Source organism: Panulirus ornatus, chromosome 3 (genome assembly GCF_036320965.1).
Source record: "Panulirus ornatus isolate Po-2019 chromosome 3, ASM3632096v1, whole genome shotgun sequence".
Taxonomy (NCBI): Eukaryota; Metazoa; Arthropoda; class Malacostraca; order Decapoda; family Palinuridae; genus Panulirus; species Panulirus ornatus.
Window position 1 is genome coordinate 26,181,389 of NC_092226.1, and position 23,878 is coordinate 26,205,266.

The window sequence follows — 23,878 nt, forward strand, 5'->3', positions numbered from 1 at the left end:
CACAATGCCTGATGTTCTGCCATTAGAAATCAAATACATGGCCACAAAAATAATGTATCTATCTATATCTCTGATGCCTGTTCCCTTCTGGAACTACCACCAGGGAGTGGCCATAGCAATAGAGTCTGTAACTAGTGAACTCCAGAATAATGAACTTGTTCAATTGAAAAAATTTAGCCATGATGTTCAGTGGTTGTCAAGTTGTGCTTCTCAGACCCAGGTAGCTGTCTTTTCTTTCTGCATCACCCACACATGGACTACTGGCAATCTGTCCACAAACATACAATCTCTCCTTGTCATATATAACACTTGACTCACAGAGCTCATGCTCCTTAACTCTAGAATTTCCTGCAGAGAAATATGCGCTAGCAATGCCTTTTGGCAAAATGGTAGGATGACCAAATAGAAGTAGTAGGTTGGAACATTTAGGGAGGAGCATTAGGTAGTAGTCAGTTGGAACATTAGGTAGGACCCTCTGCAAATGCTGTGGTAGATTTGCCCTCTGCCAGTTGCCTGTTAGTGGTGAGGTACTAAAGACAAAGAAGCTGCACTGGACCTCACTAGTTTTGGAGACTGTTGCCATGGCCACCCCTTTGAGGGAGTTCCAGTTGGAAACAGGCACCCGGGGTATAGATAGATAAATGTTTGAATACATACATATTCATTTGAATTTGAACATATCAATCAACACTCCTAAAGTATAGCACGTGCAAAAGAAAAAAAGTTTTTCTTAATTGATATTGAAATTTACACAGTTACATTTCCCCTGATTTCACCAGTTCAACACCTCCACAGGGAGTACCTATGGTGTAAGTGTGAATTTTATGTGCTCCATTGATCTTAAGTTATCTTGTTAACAAGAATGTGTCTTTACACACACACACTCACACATACATCTAGCCTAGAGGTACTCAGTATAGCTGAGAAACTTAGAAGCAAAGTGGAATGGTGTGAGATATTCATCAGATGTGGTGAATTGTGGGAAGTGAAAGAGAGAAAAGCAAAGAATATAGTCGGAAGGTAAAAGACTGGAGATGCCACACAGTTCAAGAGGATGGTGCAGCCCCACTGGCATGGTGGGGAAGGTAGGTGTATTTGGAGAGTGTCATACTTAATGTATTCAAATGTTGATGGATTAATAGTTAGTGGTAAAGAGATGGATTCAAGGATAGTATAAGGGAAAGTGCACCTAAATTTGTTGAAGTCATGGAAACAAAGCATATCAAAGTGTTAAGATCTTGCCCATTCTCTCCAAAAGGATGCTTGGTAATAAGGAAGGAAAGGAAAAGAGGGGGAAGATTGGCCTTTTTAATAAAAGCTAGCCTTAAGTTTCAAGAAACAGTGGAACATGGCCCATTCAGACAATACTTAATGGGAAAGTAACTGTACGGAAGAAGTGCATGAATGGTGTTAATATTATATGTTGTAGAAAGTGACTTCAGAGGATGGGAGTAGAGGAGCTGGAAACCTTCCCCTTTTTGTATTTCATTTTCTAAAAGATGGAACAGAAGAAGGAACCAAGCAGGGAGTGCTTATCCTTCTTGAAGGCTCAGCCTAGGATGTCTAAATGTGTGTGGATGTAACCAATGTGAGAAGAGAGATCATTATTTTGTTTCAGGAAAGAGACCTGGATGTTCTGGCTCTTGAGTGAAAGAAAGATCAAGGGTGAAGGGGAAGAATGGCTTGGAAATGTCATTGGAATATAATCATGGGTTTGTGAGAGAGCAAGAGCTAAGGAAAGAGTAGCTCTGCTGGAGTTGTGGTATTGTGTGAAAGCGTAAGGAAGTGAATTCTAGACTGATGTGGGTAAAAATGAAAGTGAATGGCACGAGATGGGTGATTATTAGTGCTTATGCAGTGACCATGAGAGACAAGTGTTTTGGGAGGAGACTGGATATTAGTGATGGGGATTGAAATGTGAAGATGTTTAATGTGACAATTGAGGATGCAGTTAGGGGACATAGGGTATTCACTGTTATGAATGGAAGTGATGAACACTTTGTGGAGTTGTGTGCTGAAAAAGGACTTTTGATTTGGAATACCTGCTTTAAAAGGACATACTTAGGTATATATTTGTGCCACAGTCTTAGCTATAGCCTATGCCTCACAATCATATAACTATTTTGGAACTACTGTACCTTCAAACATACCCATCCTTTTGCACATTCCTCAGTGCACACAGAACCCTCACTCCCTCACCCACCCGATGACTCACTTCCCCTTCCATGGCTCCATTCACTGCCATGTCCATTCCCAGGCATCTAAGACACTTCAAGTCCTCCAATTTTTTGCCATTGAAACTCACACCCCAGCTCACCTTTCCCTCAACTCTGCTAAACCTAATAACCTTGTATTTATTCACATTTATTTTCAACTTCATCCTTTCACACACCGTCTCTGTCACCAACTTTTGCAGTTTCATTCTCAAGTCTGCCACCAGAGCTGTATCATCAGCAAATAACAAGTGATTATTTCTTAGGCCCTCTCATCCCATACAGACTGCATACTTGCCCATGTCTTCAAAATTCTCATGTTTACTCACCTTACCACCCCATCTATAAACAAATTAAGCAACCATGGTAGCATCACACACCTCTGTGGCAGACCAGCCTTCACTTCACTAGAAACTATTTCAGTTTCTAAAAGAGGAAATAGAAGGAGCCAAATGGGTAGTAATCTTCCTCCTCAAAGGCTCAGATTGGGTGTCCGAATATCTCTGGCTGTAACCAAGATGAGAAGAGAGTCGAGATCTGTAGTATGTTTCAGGAAAGAAACCTGGATGTTCTGGTTCTGAGTGAAATGAAACTCAATGGTAAAGGGGAAGAATGGTTTGGAAATATCTTGAGAGTAAAGTCAGGTGATGGTGAGAGGAAAAAATCTTAGAAGGAGTAGCACTACTTCTGAGGCAGCAATTGTGGGAGTTTGCGACATAGTTAAGGAAGTAAATTCTAGATTGATATGGGTAGAACTAAAAGTGGATGGCAAGAGATGGGTGAAGGAGATCATGACAGGCAAGTGTTTTGGGAGCAGTTGAGTGAGTGTGTCAGCAGTTTTGATGCATGAGAGTGGGTATTAGTGATGGGTGATTTAAATGCAAAGGTATGTAATGTGGCAGTTGAAGGTATAATTGATGCACATGGGGTGTTTAGTGTTATGAATGAAAATGGTGAAGCACTTCTGCAGAAAAATTACTGGTGATTGGAAGTACCTGGTTTAAAAAGAGAGATGTACACAAGTATATGTGTATGAGTTGGTAGTGGGCATTATTAGATTACGTATTAATTGAGAGGCACGTAAAAGAGAGATTTTTGGATGTAAATATGCTGAGAGGGGCAGCTAGTGGGATGCCTTATCACAACCATCTTATGGAGGTGAGAGTGAAGATTTGTAGAGGATTATGAAAAAGAGAAGACATTGTCAGGGAGAAGAGAGTGGTTAGAGTTAGTAAACTTGGAAAGAAGACTTGTGTGAAGAAATACCAGCAGATTGATTATAGAATGGTAAAGGTGAGAGCAAATGAAGCGAGAGGAGTGGATGAGAAATGGGATGTATTTAGGAAAGCAGTGATGTGCAAGAAATGCATTTGGCATGCAAGAGGTGAGAGGTGGGCAAATTAGAAAGTGTAGTGATGGTGGGATGAAGAAGTAAAGTAGCTAATGAAAGAGAAAAGAGAGGTACAGAAACACCACTGATTTTCTGGCACTCTTGGTTCCAAAGCCTTGCCAGGTTAATCATTTTGCTGGACCAACCATGGTCATGTAATAATGATTCATCAACACACCTCCAACCCACTAATTATACATCTCCTATGTGTCTAAAGTATACCATGGACTGTCAGAAATTTAGATTAAACAAATATTAAATGTTTGAGCACCCTAAGATGGTAAGTCATTCCTTAGATTGTTTGACTCGTGTGGGGTTTTCTTCATCTTCTGTTGTTTTCTTAGGTGTGCATCACCAGAATAATGCAGTTTCGTCTGCATTAAACACCTGCTCAGGACTGAGGTGCTTGCCAGATACGAGTTTTGCAAATTCGTCCACATACTCGGCAGTTCCTTCGTGGTTTGCAGACCACTTTTCTCCGCACACTGTATTCATGGAAATTCCATGACACTTCTTGAATCTTTGAAGCCATCCTTCACTATAGTCACGCTCATGTTGTAATTCAAGTTCTTTATGGAACAACTTAACCTCTTCCATTATCATGCTACCTGACAAGTCCACTCCATCACTCCGACTCTTTCAAAACCATTCCATCATCACTCAATCGTGCTCAGTACTCTTACCATCTTTCATAGTTTTTCTATTCGTCATTTGCTTCTTGGAATCACTGTCTGCGTAGAATTTCAGTATTTTCTCCTTTTGCTTCATTATATCATAAACAGTTGATGAACCAATACTGTAGATGTCACGTAGCTTATGCACTGGAACACCACAGTCCATTTTTTCAACAGTTCTACTTTATCTTGGATAGATATGGAGTGGTGTTTACATTTGATATCACGACTGACACTCTCATGTGTCTTAGAAGCCATAGCTAGGGTTAGATTTAAGCAAAATAGGCTGAGAATCTTACAGAATTGCAGGTATCACCACCAGCAAGTGCAGTGTAAAGAATGTAGATAAGCGTGCCGTACACACAACGCCATCTGTGGCCGCCCAATAAACTAGTCTGGTGGCCGTGGTGATTTCAAGTTCCCTCATGTGATTTTGTCCAGACTAAAGGAGGTGCCTAACCATCAGTTGCCGGAAATTCGGCGGTGTACCTGTATTTGGAGGGTACTTATATAGGAGTGCAAATGATTGGAAGATGTATAAGAGAAAGTGGCAGGAGTTCAAGAGGAAGGTGCATGAGTTGAAAAAAAGGGCATGTAAGAGTTGGGGAGAGAAAATATCATTAAACTTTATGGAGAATAAAAAGATGTTTTGGAAGGAGGTAAATAATGTGTGAAAGACAAGAGAACAAATGGGAACATCAGTGAAGAGGGCAAAAGAGGAAGTAATGACAGGTAAGGATGGATTGAGGAGATGGAGTGAATATCTGAGGTATTCTTAAATGTGTTTGATGATAGATTGGCAGGTGTAGGATGTTTTTGTCGGGGTGGTATGCGAAGTGAGAGGGTCATTGAAAGTGGTTTGGTGAAGAGAGGTGGTGAAAGCCTTGCAGAAGATGAGATGCACTGGTGGCAGGACTCAATGGTACCGCAATTGAATTTCATAAAAGAGAGAAGGTTATCTTGGAGAGCAAAAATAGGTATGTTTAAAGGAATAGTAGTTCCAATAGTATTATAGGGTTACAAGGCATGGGCTATTGATAGCGTTGTGCAGAGGAGGGTGGATGTGTTGGAAATGAAATGTTTGAGGACAGTATGTGGTGTGAGTGGTTTGATCGAATAAGTAATGAAAGGGTAAGGGAGATGTTTGGAAATAAAAAGAGTGTGGTTGAAAGTTGAAGTGGATGTGTTGAAATAGTTTGGACATATGGAGAGAATGAGTGAGGAAAGGTTTACAAAGAGAATATATGTGTCAGAATTGGAGGGAACAAGGAGAACTTGGAGACCAAATTGGAGATGGAAGAATGGAGTGAAAAAGATTTTGCACAATTAGGTTCTGAACATGCAGAAGGGTGAAGTGCATTTACGGAATAGAGTAGATTGGAATGATGTGGTATACCAGGGTCAATGTGCTGTCATTGGAGTGATCCAGGGCATGTGAAACATCCAGAGTAAGCCATGGAAAGGTCTGTAGGGCGTGGATGAAGGTTCTTGGAGCATGAAGAATGTGTGGAAAGAGAGAAGGATACCTTGGAGAGCAAAAATGGGTATGTTTAAAAGAATGGTAGTTCCAATAGTACTATAAGGTGGAAAGCCACTGCCTATTGATAGGGTTGTGCAGAGGATGGTGGATGTGTTGGAAATGTAATGTTCGAGAACAGTATGTGGTATGTGTGGTTTGAGTGAGTAAGTAATGAAAGGGTAAGAAAGATGTGTGGAAATAGAAAGGGTGTGGTTAAGAGTAGAAGTGAGTGTATTGAAATAGGTTGGATGTATGGAGAGAATGAGTGAGAAAAGGTTTACAAAGAGAATGTATGTATCAGAAGTGGAGGGAACAAGGAGAGCTGAGAGACTAAATTGGAGATGGAAGAATGAAGTGAAAAAGATTTTGCACAATTAGGGTCTGAACATTCAGAAGGGTGAAATGCGTATACAGAATAGAGTTAATTGGAACAATTTGGTATACAAGGTCAATTTGCTTTTAGTGGAGTGATCCAGGGCACATGAAATGCCCGGAGTAAACCATGGAAAGGTCTGTGGGGTGTGGATGTAGACAGGGAGGTGTGGTTTCAGAGCATTACACATAACAGCTTGTGCATGGATGTGAACAAATGTGGCCTTTCTTCATGTGTTTCTTGTCACTATCTTGCAGGTGCAGGTAGTGGCAATGGTGTTTCCAGTCAGGCAGGGTGGTGCCGGGAATGGATGAAGTCAAGCAAGTATGAATATGTACATGCATGTATATGTTGATATGTATGTGTATGTGCATATATGTATATGTGTGTATATGAGTAGATGGATCTGTCTTCATCTGTTTCCTGGCACCACTTTGCTGATGTGGGAAACAGCGATCAAGTATAATAGATATCAAGTAAATATGTATATATACGTGTATGAGCATTTATGTATGTTTATGTGTATATGAGTGGATGGATCATTCTTTACCTGTTTCCTGGCACCACCTCACTGACACAGGAAACAGTGATCAAGTATAATAGATATATGAATAAATGTATATAAGAATATGAAATATAAAAAGAATAAGGTTGAGAGTGCAGAAGAGGGTGTGTTGAAATGGTTTGGACATATGGAGCGAATGAGTCAGGAAAGGCTGCCAAAGAGGATATATGTGTCAGAGGTGGAGGGAACAAGAGAAGCAGGAGACCAAATTAAAGGTGGTTCCATCCGCTGCCAAATCCACTCCCAGATATCTAAAACACTTCACTTCCTCAACCCTACTGTACGTAATAACTTCGCTCGTATTCACATTTACTCTCAGTTTCTCCTTTCATACACTTTACCAAACTCAGTCACCAGCTTCTACAGTTTCTCACCCGAATCAGCCACCAGCACTGTATCATCAGCAAACAACAACTGACTCACCTCCCAAGCTCTCTCATCCACCACAGACTGCATACTTGCCCCTCTTTCTAAAACTCTTGCATTCACCTCCCTAACAACCCCATCCATAAACAAATTAAACAACCATGGAGACATCACACACCCCTGCCGCAAACCAACATTCACTGAAAACCAATCACTTTCCTCTCTTCCTACACATGCACATGCCTTACATCCTCGATAAAAACTTTTCAATGCTTCCAGCAACTTGCCTCCCACACCATATACTCTTAACACCTTCCACAGAGCATCTCTATCAACTCTTATCATATTCCTTCTCCAGATACATAAATGCTACATTCAAATCCACTTGTTTTTCTAAGTATTTCTCACATACATTCTTCAGAGCAAACACCTGATCCACACATCCTCTACCACTTCTGAAACCACACTGCTCTTCCCCAATCTGATGCTCTGTACATGCCTTCACCCTCTCAATCAATACCCTCCCATATATCTACCCCTGGGATAGGGAAGAAAGAATGCTTCCCACGCATTCCCCACATGTCGTAGAAGGCGACTAAAGGGGACGGGAGCAGGGGGCTAGAAACCCTCATCCTCATCAGAGGCTCAGATTGGGGTGTCTAAATGGGTGTGGATGTAACCAAGATGAGGAAGAAGGAGATATAGGTAGTATGTTTGAGGAAAGGAACTTGGATGTTTTGACAATTGAAACAAAGCTCAATCGTGAAGGGAAGGAGTGGTTTGGGAGTTTTTTGGGAGTAAAGTCAGGGGTTGGTGAGCAGACAAGAGCAAAGGAAGGACAGCACTATTTCTGAAGCAGGAGTTTTGGGAGTATGTGACAGAGTGTAAGAAATTAAACTCTAGATTGATATGGGTAAAACTGAAAGTGGATGGACAGAGATGGATGATTATTGGGGCCTGTGCACCTGGGCATGAGAAGAAAGATCATGAGAGGCAAGTGAGTGCGTTAGCAGTTTTGATGCACGAGACTGGGTTATAGTGATGGGTGATTTGAATCCAAAGGTGAGTAATGCGGCAGTTGAGGAAATAATTGGTGTACATGGGGTGTTCAGTGTTGTAAATGGAAATGGTGAAGAGCTTGTAGATTTGTGCTGAAAAAGGACTGGTGATTGGGAATACTTGGTTTAAAAAGAGAGATATACATAAGTATTCTTATGTAAGTAGGAGAGATGGCCAGAGATCATTATTGGATTACGTGTTAATTGATAGGCACGTGTAGGAGAGATTTTTGGATGTTAATGTGCTGAAAGGTACAACTGGAGAGATGTCTGATCATTATCTTGTGGAGGCGAAGGTGAAGATTTGTTGAGGTTTTCAGAAAAGAAGAGAGAATGTTGGGGTGAAGAGAGTGGTGAAAGTAAGTGAGTTTGGGAAGGAGATTTGTGTGAGGAATTACCAGGAGAAACTGAGTGCAGAATGGAAAAAGGTGAGAGCAAAGGACATAAGGGGACTGGAGGAGGAATGGGATGTATTTATGGAAGCAGTGATGATTTGCACAAAAGATGCTTGTGGCATGAGAGGCATGGGAGGTGGGCAGATTAGAAAGGGTAGTGAGTGGTGGGATGAAGAGGTAAGATTATTAGTGAAAGCAAAGAGAGAGGCATTTGGACAATTTTTGCAGGGAAATAGTGCAAATGACTGGGAGATGTATTAAAGAAGGAGGCAGGAGGTCAAGAGAAATGTGCTAGAGGTGAAAAAGAGGGCAAATGATAGTTGTGGTGAGAGAGTATCATTAAATTTTAGGAAGGGTAAAAAGATGTTTTGGGAGGAGGTAAATAAAGTGCATAAAAGAAGAGAACAAATGAAAGCATCGGTGAAGGGGGCAGATTGGAAGGTTATAACAAGTAGTGGTGATGTGAGAAGGAGATAGAGTGAGTATTTTGAAGGTTTGTTGAATGTATTAGATGATAGAGTGACAGATATAGGGTGTTTTGGTCTAGATGGTGTGCGAAGTGAGAAGGTCAGGGAGAATGATTTGGTAAACAGAGAAGAGGTAGTGAAAGCTTTGTGGAAGATGAAAGATGGCAAGGCGGCGGGTTTGGATGTTATTGCTTTGGAATTTATTAAAAAAGGAGGTGACTGTGTTGTTGACTGGTTGGTGAGAATATTCAGTTATGTGTATGGCTCATGGTGAAGTGTCTGAGTATTGGCAGAATGCATGCACAGTGCCATTGTACAGAGCAAAAGAGATAAAGGTGAGTGTTCAAATTACAGAGGTATAAGTTTGTTGAGTATTCCTTTTTAAATATAAATAGATATATATGAATATATATACCCATAGTAAACCCTTGCCATGTATTGCATTGAAAACATATGGGGATGGACTGTGTTTTTTTGGACACTGTATCCAGGTAAAACCACAAGGGAACAGGAAATTTGAATTGTCAAGTGCTTTGATATAATTACTTTGTCAGGACTGAATACAAGTCAAGAGAAACAGAATATGATATACCAGCTGCCATTGGGAAGGCCAGTCAAAAGTATGAATAGACAGGTAAACGAATTTAATCACGTCACCCTCAGTGACCTCACCTCTCTCAAGTTACAAAATCAGATTCAGTTATGCTCTGGGGGAAGCATTTAAAAACATTTTGTGTGTAAAATTATCTAATTTGTATAAACCAACATTTCTATTCATATTGGTATCTCTACTACGTTTGATGAGAGACAATTCAGTATTTCTATCCATTATTGAGCTATTGCATGTGATCAGCTTTTATTGCTCCAGTCAATTTGATGATCAAAATTTCTCAGGTAAACAAATATTTCATTAGTTTTTTACCATACTTAATACTTTTTTTGTTGTTCAGTCCTTAAACTAAGAATCAGTTTGATTAACAGATCATACTCTTTATAGGGACATTGTACACACAACCCTTTTTGAGCAGTGTCAGAATTTCTGATAAGACTTTCCCTAACATTATTATTATTTCTGAAGACTTCACTGACATTGAAAGTTTATGGTAATGCAGGAATATGAACCAAGTTCTCACAGTAGGGTAATACCAACAAGATTTTGTTCCCAATTTGTTTTAAGGTTGAACATTGTAATAACACTTTCTAGCAAGATTATTAGCTGAATCAAAGAAATGTTTGAGATACTTTAAACAGTAACCAGTATCAAGGCTATTGATGAAGATATTAGAAAAATGGACAATATAGCCCTTTTGGTATATTCGAGCCATGTATTTTGTGTTTCTAGGATAGAGAAATGGTGAATATGAATGTCAGGATCAAGGCATGTCTCTTATTTTTGTCTCTACCGAAACTTTTGAATTCATCCCTACATATAAAGGTTGCCACATCTCTGCTTGCTGTTTATTAGTTGATTATTTCATATTTTAAAGTTGTTTCATGTAGTTTTTACCTACAAGTAACTTTTATTTGAATTTGCTTATGTCTGTAAACTCTAAAGGTTAGAAATTTTTCTCCTGCATTTTCACATTAAGTATTGTTTATGAAATTCTGTGCCAGAGCAGACCATATTGCAATGATGAAAAGTAATATATTACTATAACCCTCATTAGATTAACCATAAAAAGATATTCAGTGCTTCATTTGATTCTAATAATTTCAAGCATGGAGGAGTTGAATTATTTATTCTCCTAACAGGTCGGAGAGTGATGGAGGTATAAATGGGGCCTTCTTCATGGCAGTGTGCCGTGGAAAAGTCAGTGAAGGACTGGATTTCACTGATGATAATGCTCGAGCTGTTATAGCCGTAAGTTGGTAATCAGTTGCTGATGCACAAAGGAATATCATAAAAAATTTTCTGTGTTCATATATGGAAATTTTTACTGTATATTGCAGTGTTTTATTTACCTTTTGGTTTGACTGTTCTAAGAATACACTTTTCTTAAATTTACTGAATGTTTTTGTTTATAATTTATATATTATAAGAGAGAGGCATTTGAATGACTTTTGCAGGGAAATAATGCAAATGACTGGGAGATGGATAAAAGAAAGAGGCAGGAGGTCAAGATAAAGGTGCAAGAGGTGAAAAAGAGGGCAAATGAGAGTTGGGGAGAGAGAGTATCATTAAATTTTGGGGAGAATAAAAAGATGTTTTGGAAGGAGGTAAATAAAGTGCATAAGACAAGGGAACAAATGGGAACTTCAGTGAAAGGGGCTAATGGGGAGGTGATAACAAGTAGTGGTGATGTGAAAAGGAGATGGAGTGAGTATTTTGAAGGTTTGTTGAATGTGTTTGATGATAGAGTGGCAGATATAGGGTGTTTTGGTCGAGGTGGTGTGCAAAGTGAGAGGGTTAGGGAGAATGATTTGGTAAACAGAGAAGAGGTAGTAAAAGCTTTGCAGATTAATGAAAGCCAGCAATGCAGCAGGTTTGGATGGTATTGCTTAGGAATTTATTAAAAAAGGAGGTGACTGTATTGTTGACTGGTTAGTAAGGCTATTTAATATATGTATGACTCATGGTGAGGTGCCTGAGGATTGGCGGAATGCTTGCATAGTGCCATTGTACAAAGACAAAGGGGATAAGAGTGAGTGTTCAAATTACAGAGGTATAAGTTTGTTGAGTATCCCTGGTAAATTATATGGGAGGGTATTGATTGATAAGATAAGATAAGATACTTTATTCGTCAAATTGTTATACAAAATGTAATACAAAATGAAATTTGTTTTGGCTTTAGAGCTCCTTAGTAGTTGTAAAAAAAAAAAATAAAACATTGAAATATTAACAAGAAATATTGCATAGGTTATTTCATATAAAATGTTACTTTGCTATTGTCTTTTCTTTCTTTCAAACTGTTCGCCATTTCCCGCATTAGCGAGGTAGCGTTAAGAACAGAGGACTGGGCCTTTGAGGGAATACCCTCACCTGGCCCAATTCTCTGTTCCTTCTTTTGGAAAATTAAAAAAAAAAAAAAAAAAAAAAATATCAGCTTGTCACCATCCCTATCATGAACCATCACCTACAGTTATCATGAAACTTAAAGCTAGAAGTTATGGTGATGATAGATGATTGAAAAGCAGAATGCTTTTAGGTACAAACGACTTTTTGTATCTATCGGTGCGCAGCTTGGGCAGAGCTAGCCTTCTACCAGATTTAAGATATGTGTAACAATTATGTAGCGGATGTGTTACATCTTTCATCATTCTGTCTACTTGTTTCATTGTACCTTTTTGATACAGCTTATTCAGTGATGTGGTCTCTGCACCTAGTTTTCTTTCTTTCTTAACAATCCTTCCCAACTTCTTTTTATCTTTGCAAGTAAGTTTTCCATACCAGGCAGTGATTGAAAAATTTATAACTGATTCTAAAATTGATTTGTAAAATAGGCTAATGACCATTTTATCTACATGTAGGTTATGCAAGATACGTACAAAGTGTAATCTTTGGTTACATTTCCTTGACACCATATCTGTATTAACACTTCCCTTCGACTGGTCATCAATCATAAAGCCCAAATACTTATACTGGTTTACTCTTTCTACGTTTTCTTCCTCAATTGTTAATAGGTCTGGTACGTGTTTATTTTTAATTCTGAAATCAAATATAATCTCTTTCGTTTTCTTTTCATTAAGCTCCAAAAAATTTTGTTTACTACAGTCAACGAATTTTTTAACTTGAGTTAAATAGCCTTCATAATTATTATTTACAATTTTTCCTAAGATAACTGTATCGTCAGCATATTTTATAATAGTACAATCATCAATTTCACTTCTACAATCATCTGTATACAAGGTGAAAAGAGCTGGGGACAATACACAACCTTGGGGGGCTCCTGTGTTGGTGACTATCACATTAGACTTAACATTATTTACATTGGTATATTGGGGTCTCTGGGTTAAAAAGCTAAAAATCCATATTAAGATATTTCTATTTACACCCAATTCTAGCATTTTATTGAGCAAAATATGAGGTTGCATTGTATTAAATGCTGAACTAAAATCAGTGTATAGTGCTCTAATTTGTGATTTGGGCTTATCTAAATGCTTATTAATATCATTTAATAGTACAAGTGTTGCATCCTGTACACTCCTATTATTACGATAAGCAAATTGCATAGGGTCTTTTAAATTATTTGTTTTTTCACAGATATAGTTTTTCACAATGCTTTCTAAACATTTCATAATATTAGATGTTAGTACTACAGGTCTGAAGTCTTTGTGATCTTTTGGGTGATTAATTTTTGCAATAGGTTTCACTTCAGATTCTTTCCATTTATAAGGCACCACTCCCTGATCCAGCGAGTCCTGAAATAATGTGGTCAGTACGGGTGTCAATTGTTTTGCACAGCATTTAAGTACCCTAGCAGGTATCCCGTCTGGCCCTGTAGCTTTACCTGCCCGAATATTCTGCAGGGACTTCTGTACGTCTTCTTGCCTAATTATAATTCTTTCATCATTGTTAGATTAAATTTCTGTCATTACCTCATTACACGCATCACTGAAATCATGTCTTTCAAATCTCGCAAAGAACACGTTCATTTCATTTACATATGTGTTGATATTTTCCGGTTCAGGCACACTTTGTTTCTTCTTGTGCCCGCACAGGGTTTTAAGTCCTTTCCAAGCATCTTTTACTCTGTTTTAAACAAGCCTTCAACTTTTTCTTTGTATATTCTTTTCGATTCAGTAATTTTTTTATCAATATTACTTTGCAATGTTCTTCTTTCAACATCACTTCCATTTCGCATGAGTCTGTGTTTTTCATTTAGCATAGATTTTAGTTCTTTTTTAATCCATGGTTTATTGTTTGGGTATATCTTTATTGTTTTGGTAGGTACGATCATATCAAAGCAAAAGTGAAAGTATTCATTGAAAATATCTAAGTTAGTGTTGATATCAGTCTTGTTTTCTATCAGGACAGACCAGTCTGTACAGTCAAAACACGCTTGTAATCGTTGTCTCTTGTTATCGTCCCATTCTCTAATTTCAATTTCTTTCAATTGAGAGGGTGAAGGCATGTACAGAGCATCAGATTGGGGAAGAGCAGTGTGGTTTCAGAAGTGGTAGAGGATGTGTGGATCAGGTGTTTGCTTTGAAGAATGTATATGAGAAATACTTAGAAAAGCAAATGGATTTGTAAGTAGCATTTATGGATCTGGAGAAGGCATATGACATAGCTCATAGAGATGCTCTGTGGAAGGTACTAAGAATATATGGTGTGGGAGGCAAGTTGTTAGGAGCAGTGAAAAGTTTTTATTTAGGATGTAAGGCATGTGTACGTGTAGGAAGAGAGGAAAGTGATTGGTTCTCAGTGAATGTAGGTTTGTGGTAGGGGTGTATGATGTCTCCATGCTTGCTTAATTTGTTTATGGATGGGGTTGTTAGGGAGGTAAATGCAAGAGTTTTGGAAAGAGAGGCAAGTATGCAGTCTGTTGTGGATGAGAGAGCTTGGGAAGTGAATCAGTTGTTGTTCGCTGATGATACAGCGCTGGTGGCTGATTCATGTGAGAAACTGCAGAAGCTGGTGACTGAGTTTGGTAAAGTGTGTGAAAGAAGAAAGTTGAGAGTAAACGTAAACAAGAGCAAGGTTATTAGGTACAGTAGGGTTGAGGGACAAGTCAATTGGGAGGTAAGTTTGAATGGAAAAAAACTGGAGGAAGTGAAGTGTTTTAGATATCTGGGAGTGGATTTGGCAGCGGATGGAACCATGGAAGTGGAAATGAACCATAGGGTGGGGGAGGGGGCGAAAGTTCTGGGAGCATTGAAGAATGTGTGAAAGTCGAGAACATTATCTCGGAAAGCAAAAATGGGTATGTTTGAAGGAATAGTGGTTCCAACAATGTTATATGGTTGCGAGGCATGGGCTATAGATAGAGTTTTGTGCAGGAGGGTGGATGTGCTGGAAATGAGATGTTTGAGGACAATATGTGGTGTGAGGTGGTTTGATCGAGTAAGTAATAATAGGGTAAGAGAGATGTGTGGTGATAAAGAGAGTATGGTTGAGAGAGCAGAAGAGGGTGTTTTGAAATGGTTTGGTCACATGGAGAGAATGAGTGAGGAAAGATTGACCAAGAGGATATATATGTCAAAGGTGGAGGGAATGAGGAGAGGTGGGAGACCAAAGTGGAGGTGGAAAGATGGAGTGAAAAAGATTTTGTGTGATCGGGGCCTGAACATGCAGGAAGGTGAAAGGTGTGCAAGGAATAGAGTGAATTTGAACGATGTGCTATACCGGGGATCGACGTGCTGTCAATGGATTGAACCAGGGTATGTGAAGCGTCTGGGGTAAACCATGGAAAGTTCTGTGGGGCCTGGATGTGGAAAGGGAGCTGTGGTTTCGGAGCATTATTACATGACAGCTAGAGACTGAGTGTGAACGAATGTGGCCTCTGTTGTCTTTTCCTAGCGCTACCTCGTGCACATGAGGGGGGAAGGGGGATGTTATTTCATGTGTGGTGGGGTGATGATGGGAATGAATAAAGGCAGAAAGTATGAATTATGTACATGTATATATGTATATGTCTGTGTGTGTATATATATGTATACGTTGAGATTTATAGATATGTATATTTGCATGTGTGGACATGTATGTATATACATTTGTATGCGGATGAGTTGGGTCATTCTTTCGTGTGTTTCCTTGTGCTACCTTGTTTACACGGGAGACAGCGACAAAGCAAAATAAATAAGATGAATAAATATTATTGTACTTTGTCGCTGTCTCCCACGTTATTGAGGTAGCGCAAGGAAACAGACGAAAGAATGGCCTAACCCCCCTCCCCCCACCATACACATGTATATACATACACATCCACACACACACACACACACATATACATATATATACATACACATTCATGTATATACACATGTACATTATTCATACTTGCTGCCTTTATTCATTCCCATCACCACCCTGCCACACATAAAATGACACCCCCCTCCCCCCCGCACGTTCGCGAGGTAGTGCTAGGAAAAGACAGCAAGGGCCACATTCATTCACACTCAGTCTCTAGCTGTCATGTATAATGCCATTTATAGGTCAAATTTTATATCCAGATTATAATGCAAAAAGTACGGGTAGCACTATGCACAAGCAATTGTTTTGAGGGGTTAGAATCTAGGCTACAGGTATAGTGGATCCACACTTTTTTGACCACTTGTTTTGTGATGTTTAATATATATATAGGAAGGGTCTTAGTGACCTAAGTCTTAAATTTGTTTTCGTTTGACAACTCTTTTTTTTATTCGCCACACTTGTTAACATGAGTGGATGTGGATTTGGTGTTTGATTTAATAACTACCTGTGCAACTACAATGTATAAAATACGTTTGAGTGTGAATAGTGGCTTATGGGGTAAGATATCCAACATGTCCATAATGACACCATGTTGTGATGAGTCTTGGGGAGGAGTAAGCAGCATACAGTAGGTACTCTACCAGTATGTATAGGGTATCCCTCAAAAACTTTGGTTGACTTGTTATAAAGTAGTCTGAAAAAAGATCAGAATTTTTTGGCTGAAAGTTAGGTGTCAACTTACATACAAGATTGAACTGTACGAGTATTTATTGTATATTATGAGACAAGGATATTAGTAATAAGTGTATATTTCATCAGTAGAAAGTGAAGTGAGAATTATTTTCATAATTGAATCTTAATGCGTGAGCATATACTGAGAATATATGATTGTGAAAAGATGGAAAGTATAGACACTTCAAGGAAAGAAATTGGACTGATCTGTGGGAGGCAAGGGTGAGAGAAAGTGCGATGTTTATGCATGATTTAGTAAAGGAGTTGAAATCTGATCTGTAAAAAGATATAGTTGCGCAAGAGAAAATGAGACTTTTTAATGAAAGATGAGTGTTCTGAAAGTATATTTGATTGCATGTGTATCATTGCTAGATTAGAAGTTCTGCATTTCTAGTGTGAGAGGTTAAGAATGTATTATTATAGATTAAAAGTGTTAAAAGTGCAAAAAAAGATTGAGTAATGTCCCAAGGAGTACTCACACTTGCTTGTGTGAAAATAGCTCCAGCATGAGCTTTTGACTTGTCACTGACAGACAATTGGCTGCACCTGTACGTTTTTTTTCTTTTTCATTATCAAAGGCCAAAGAGAGTTTGTATTTGAATTGATGATAATGATTGCAATATCCTACTCTAAGGTCAAGAGAAAGGTGCAAGGGGTGAAAAAGAGGACAAATGAGAGGTGGGGTGAGAGAGTATCATTAAATTTTAGAGAGAATAAAAAGATGTTTTGGAAGGAGGTAAATAAAGTGCGTAAGACAAGGGAATCAATGGGAACTTCAGTGAAGGGGGCTAATGGGGAGGTGATAAGTAGTAGTGATGTGAGAAGGAGATGGAGTGAGTATTTTGAAGGTTTGTTGAATGTGTTTGATGATAGAGTGGCAAGATATAGGGTGTTTTGGTCGAGGTGGCGTGCAAAGTGAGAGGGTTAGGGAAAATTATTTGGTAAACAGGGAAGAGATAGTAAAAGCTTTGCGGATGATGAAAGACAGTAAGGCAGCGGGTTTGGATGGTATTGCTTAGGAATTTATTAAAAAAGGGGATGATGTATTGTTGACTGGTTGGTAAGGTTATTTAATGTATGTATGATTCATGGAGAGGTGCTTGAGGATTGGCGGAATGCTTGCATAGTGTCATTGTACAAAGGCAAAGGGGATAAAATTTAGTGCTCAAATTACAGAGGTATAAGTTTGTTGAGTATTCCTGGTAAATTATATGGGAGTGTATTGACTGAGAGGGTGAAGGCATGTACAGAGCATCAGATTGGCGAAGAGCAGTGTGGTTTCAGAAGTGGTTGAGGATGTGTGGATCAGGTGTTTGCTTTGAAGAATGTATGTGAGAAATACTTAGAAAAGCAAATGGATTTGTATGTAGCATTTATGGATCTGGAGAAAGCATATGATAGAGTTGATAGAGATGCTCTGTGGAAGGTATTAAGAATATATGGTGTGGGAGGCAAGTTGTTAGAAGCAGTGAAAAGTTTTTATCGAGGATGTAAGGCATGTGTACGTGTAGGAAGAGAGGAAAGTGATTGGTTCTCAGTGAATGTAGGTTTGCGGCAGGGGTGTGTGATGTCTCCATGGTAGTTTAATTTGTTTATGGATGGGGTTGTTAGGGAGGTGAATGCAAGAGTTTTGGAAAGAGGGGCAAGTATGAAGTCTGTTGTGGATGAGAGAGCTTGGGAAGTGAGTCAGTTGTTGTTCGCTGATGATACAGCGCTGGTGGCTGATTCATGTGAGAAACTGCAGAAGCTGGTGACTGAGTTTGGTAAAGTGTGTGAAAGAAGAAAGTTAAGAGTAAATGTGCATAAGAGCAAGGTTATTAGGTACAGTAGGGTTGAGGGTCAAGTCAATTGGGAGGTAAGTTTGAATGGAGAAAAACTGGAGGAAGTGAAGTGTTTTTAGATATCTGGGAGTGGATCTGGCAGCGGATGGAACCATGGAAGCGGAAGTGAATCATAGGGTGGGGGAGGGGGCAAAAATCCTGGGAGCCTTGAAGAATGTGTGGAAGTCGAGAACATTATCTCGGAAAGCAAAAATGGGTATGTTTGAAGGAATAGTGGTTCCAACAATGTTGTATGGTTGCGAGGCGTGGGCTATGGATAGAGTTGTGCGCAGGAGGGTGGATGTGCTGGAAATGAGATGTTTGAGGACAATGTATGGTGTGAGGTGGTTTGATCGAGTAAGTAATGTAAGGGTAAGAGAGATGTGTGGAAATAAAAAGAGCATGGCTTGAGAGAGCAGAAGACGGGTGTTTTGAAATGGTTTGGGCACATGGAGAGAATGAGTGAGGAAAGATTGACCAAGAGGATATATGTGTCGGAGGTGGAGGGAACGAGGAGAAGTGGGAGACCAAATTGGAGGTGGAAAGATGGAGTGAAAAAGATTTTGAGTGATCGGGGCCTGAACATGCAGGAGGGTGAAAGGAGGGCAAGGAATAGAGTGAATTGGATCAATGTGGTATACCGGGGTTGACGTGCTGTTGGTGGATTGAATCAGGGCATGTGAAGCGTCTGGGGTAAACCATGGAAAGTTGTGTGGGGCCTGGATGTGGAAAGGGAGCTGTGGTGTCGGACATTATTGCATGACAGCTGGAGACTGAGTGTGAATGAATGGGGCCTTTGTTATCTTTTCCTAGCGCTTCCTCGCACACATGAGGGGGGAGGGGGATGGTATTCCATGTGTGGCGAGGTGGCGATGGGAATGAATAAAGGCAGACAGTGTGAATTGTGTGCATGGGTATATATGTATGTGTCTGTGTGTGTATATATATGTGTACATTGAGATGTATAGGTATGTATATTTGTGTGTGTGGACGTGTGTGTATATACATGTGTATGGGGGTGGGTTGGGCCATTTCTTTCTTCTGTTTCCTTGCGCTACCTCGCAAATGCGGGAGACAGCGACAAAGCAAAAAAAAAAAAAATAATGAAAAGACTATAAGATTATGTAATGAACCACCTTTTTGCCATTTGATATTATGATATCTTCCCTATGGATTCTGACAAAGACACTGTGCGACTCAGTAGTCCTTTTGTAAATAGGTTACCACTTACACTTGGGTTGCACATTAAGTTAGTCTCTGATAGTTGCAATAGCTAAACTCATTACATCAGCTTCTATTCTTTTTCATTTGTCTTAAATAACATGCCTATTCTCTTGCCATGTACTCACTCATGATAATTTAGGTAAAGACATAGATTAACTTTAGATGCGATATATACCTGTCTCATTTTCATTTTAAATGAAAACTCTCCTTAGAAACTTTATAGACTAGGTGAATTCATACCTTGGATATAGATTTTGATTGTTTGCTTGTGTTTACGCTTTGCAGGTTGGCATACCTTTTCCAAGTATAAAGGACATCCAAGTTGATCTGAAACGTCAGTACAACAATACACATTCTCGTTCCCGTGGCCTTCTTTCTGGAGGTGACTGGTATGAAATCCAGGCGTTTCGGTAAGTATGTTTATAAAACTATTGCTTTGTATGAGGAAATCAGATCTTTGATAACAAAGAAGTAATTTTTGGAGACTTTAACACTCCCAGCATTAACTTTAATCTCTTGACATGTGACCGTAAAGGTAGCAGGTGTGGGCATAGGAACGTCTTTAGAGGGGAGATGTTTAGCATATGGTGAAGCAAAATCCAGCTTAAGTCACACACACACACTCATACATACTGATTTGAGGGTATGGAGAAGAGCTTCTAGAATAACACCATACCTACATGAAGAGAAATGGACTACAATGAGAGGCTGAGGGCTACAAAGCTGTCTACTATGTAGCATAAGAAAGAGATGGTGGGTGGGTACCTGATGAAAGTCATAAAGTTTCTAAATCAGCTGGTTGATACCTACTAGGAACTCTTCTTCAAAAGCCTTAAGCAAAAAAGTTGAGTAAAAAAACTTGTTAGAAAAGATGTTAAGAAGTACTGATTTAGTTATAGTGGTTTAAATTGGAATTAAGTAACCAGTGAGGCAGTGGGTTCAAGTAGTTTACAATGATGTAAAAGCTACTTGGTGGCATAGGAAAGTCAAGAGACTGGGACCCATGAGTGCATGACTCTCTCCTTCTGTTATACAAATACATAATTGCAAATAGGTAGCAGCTAACAAGAGAAGAGCTTTAGGCTTTGTTCTTGTTTTTTCAAGATTTTAGGTTATCTACTACTCGTGTGCAATTAAAGGAGGAGTAGAATGTGAAGAGACTTCTAAATGATATATCCAATTGATGTTAAGTTTGATTGTGCTGGATTTTGGGAGTTGAATAGGGGCTTGGGAGTGAAAGTTTCCCTGATTCAGAGCGAGTGTGCTGGAGTATTGCCAACTTCAGGTAATCATTTTCTTTAGAATTTTGTTCATGGTGTGGAGATTCAATTACCAAGAAAGTGAGTGGCAAACAAGGGGAAAGTGGACAAATGTCGCTAAGAATTTCAATATAGAAGTGCAGCTAAGGATATATCTTAAGGGAGATTGGGGCTTATGGTCCCACTTGAGCCCACACAAGCAATAAACTTTTTCAGTGATGATGATGAATGATATATTCTTGCATTTATACAAACTCTTTTAGTCCCTCAAAAGGAAATATAGATGTATATCTGTGTATCTTTAACTCTCACTGATTTACATTGGTTACCAGTGAAACAACTTTGTTAGTTTCACCACCATCCCAAAACAATAAGGAAAGTTTATAAGAATGAAATTTTCTTAATTGACAATAGTATATTATTGTGCTTCATTGTACAAAACCTTGTTAATTATTGCTATCAGCTTTTTTATGTTATGAAACTAACTCTAACTAAATTTGTTTTTATGCAAAACTGGTAGCCAAACTCGTAACAAACTTACTTTTGTACCACTGTTTTATGAGAATTTGACTGTTAGTGATTGAATTTAACATCTGAATCACTCAGCAGTGCAAAGTTCTCATGAGATACAATATGTTCTTATATACCGCTCTTGTTTAGAGGTTTTTATCATTGTGTCAGTAATTTCATAACTCTCTCTCGCTTTCTCTCTCCCTCTCTCCAAATCCTGGATATGTGCTGGAGTGCAAATATGACTAAACAAAAGGGAGTAAAGCTTTATTGTGATTAAAGGGCAACGCTCTTAGTGTCAGTTCAAGATCTAAATTCTCCCCAGGATTGAGACTATGTTGTGCTAATAAGCTTTTTAAATGTAACTAGTATTACTCTAGGGGATCAATATGAGACGTTTAGCACTACCTAAGCCTAGAAAAAATAGAGGTCTTAAAGAGGGCAGAGAAATTGGACAGGATGACTATGACAAACCCTGTAATCAAACACTAACAAAGCCCAGCACCAAAGTTTTTTCAAATTGGAGTACAATCTGGTATGGACTCAATTAAGAGAATGTACCAAGGCTAGACAGTTATGACAAGATCCACAGGGAAAAGATGGTAAGGAGAGATGAAGGATGAGCCATGAGGAAACAAACCCTTGAAGATGTCAGGGGAAATTTTTAAATAGTAAGGCCAGAAGGTTTTGAGAATGAAAGCAACATGGTCATATTGGGTGATATGAATGAGAAAGTGGGATGTGATGAAATTGGTAAGATAGTTTGTAAATGGGAAGTGCCTGGAGTAAATGAGAATGGAAGATATCTTGTGGATGTTTGTATCGAGAAGGGTTTATTCTTTGTGAACAACTTTTTTTTCTGCAAGATGATGCACAGATATACATGGATGAGGAATGATGGATGAGAAGAGCGAAAGGCTTTGATTGACTATGTGGCAGTGGATGAAAGATTGAGAAAGGCTGTGTTAGATGCTGGAGTTGCGAGAGGACGCTTTGGAGACTTTGCCCGTTTTGCAGTTCTTGTGGGGATGAGGATCAAGGAGGAGTGGAGGTATGGTGTAAGGAAGAATTGAGAGGTAAAAGTATTGGCAAGTGAGAAGATGAATTGGAAGCAATACAGGGAGGATTATGAAAGGATGGTAACTGAAAGCTTGGATGGAAGTACAGTGAATGAAGGAATGCAGTCAGGTGTGAATGAGGTGTTTAGAATGTTTAAAGAAATACTAGTAAAGGTTGTAGAATCAGTAGTTGGATGCAATGTAGTGAGATATAGAATAAAAAGGGCAATGTGTGGTGGACAGAAGAGATTAGAAATGCTGTGGAAGAGAAGAAAAGGCTTATGGTAGGTAACTCAATAGGATTGTACCGGTGGAAATTTAGCAAAAGAGTAGGAGAGAATAGAAAATATGTAAGTGGAATGATAAGAAGCTGATAGAGGAAAGCAAAGAAAGAGTAGATGAAAAATTTGGAAGAAAGTTAAGTGAAAAGTTTCAGGATGATAATAAACTATACTGGGAGGTAATAAGGAAAGAGGTAGATGAAAAGTGGAAATGTTGATGTAACAAGTAAGGAAGGGGAATTGTTGAATAAAAAGGAGGAAATGAAAGGAAGATAGAAAGGGTATTTTGAAGAACTGATGAATGTGGGAGAAGGGGAAGCAGCAGTTGTTACATGCATGGGTATGGAGGAGGGAAGGAAGAGATACAAGTGCAAGGGCCTATAGCAAAGAGGGAGGTAAGAAGGGCAGTAATGAGGCTGAAGGTAGGAAAGGCACCTGGAGTGGGTGGGATTATGGTTGAAGTATGAAGGAGAAAGTGTGATAGAGTGGATGCAGCTTATATGTAATTTAGCATGGAAACAGAAGATTGTGCCTGAGGATTGGGTGAAAGCTATTATTGTTCCCTTATTCAAAGGAAGAGGTGCTTACGATGTATGCAGCATTTAAAGGGAAATAAGTCTGTTAAGTATACCAGGAAAAGTGTATACAAGAATATTGATTGATAGAAGGATGAAAGTGACTGAATGCAGAGTAAGTGAAGAGCAAGGGAGTGTTAGTAAAGGTAGGGGATGTGTGGATCAGATTTTTGTAGGAAGGATGACCATGCAAAAGTATTTAGCAAAAGGCAAGAAGTTGTATGCAGCTTTTATAGATCTTAAGAAAGCATGGCATGGAATGGTTTGTGGGTTGTGTTAAGGATTTATGGTATAAGGGGACAATTGTTGGATGATGTGAAAGCCTTCTGTACAAAGTAAGAGTGGATGGAGAGTTGAGTGAATGTTTTGGGATACATGTAGGTGTAAGGCAGGGCTGTGTGATGTCTCCATGGCTTTTTGATATTCTTGTCCTGTTCTTGTTAAATCACGTTAAAAACTATGATCATTGTATCGATTGGAGTAATTCCATCTCAGATATTAACTCAAACTCCAGTACCACGAGAAATATCATTGAATCTTCTATTA

At 39.0% G+C, this 23,878-nt stretch overlaps 1 protein-coding gene across 10 annotated transcripts in view; it reads left to right on the forward strand.

The window, feature by feature from the left end:
- Positions 1-23,878, forward strand: part of LOC139761399 (Fanconi anemia group J protein homolog) — a 1,968,572-nt gene that overhangs the window by 1,864,561 nt on the left and 80,133 nt on the right. For all 10 annotated transcript variants that reach the window (XM_071685544.1, XM_071685606.1, XM_071685598.1 and 7 more), the window contains 2 exons: positions 10,773-10,881; positions 19,935-20,059. In XM_071685544.1, the coding sequence (XP_071541645.1) occupies positions 10,773-10,881; positions 19,935-20,059 (234 nt within the window). The remainder of the gene's footprint in view (positions 1-10,772; positions 10,882-19,934; positions 20,060-23,878) is intronic.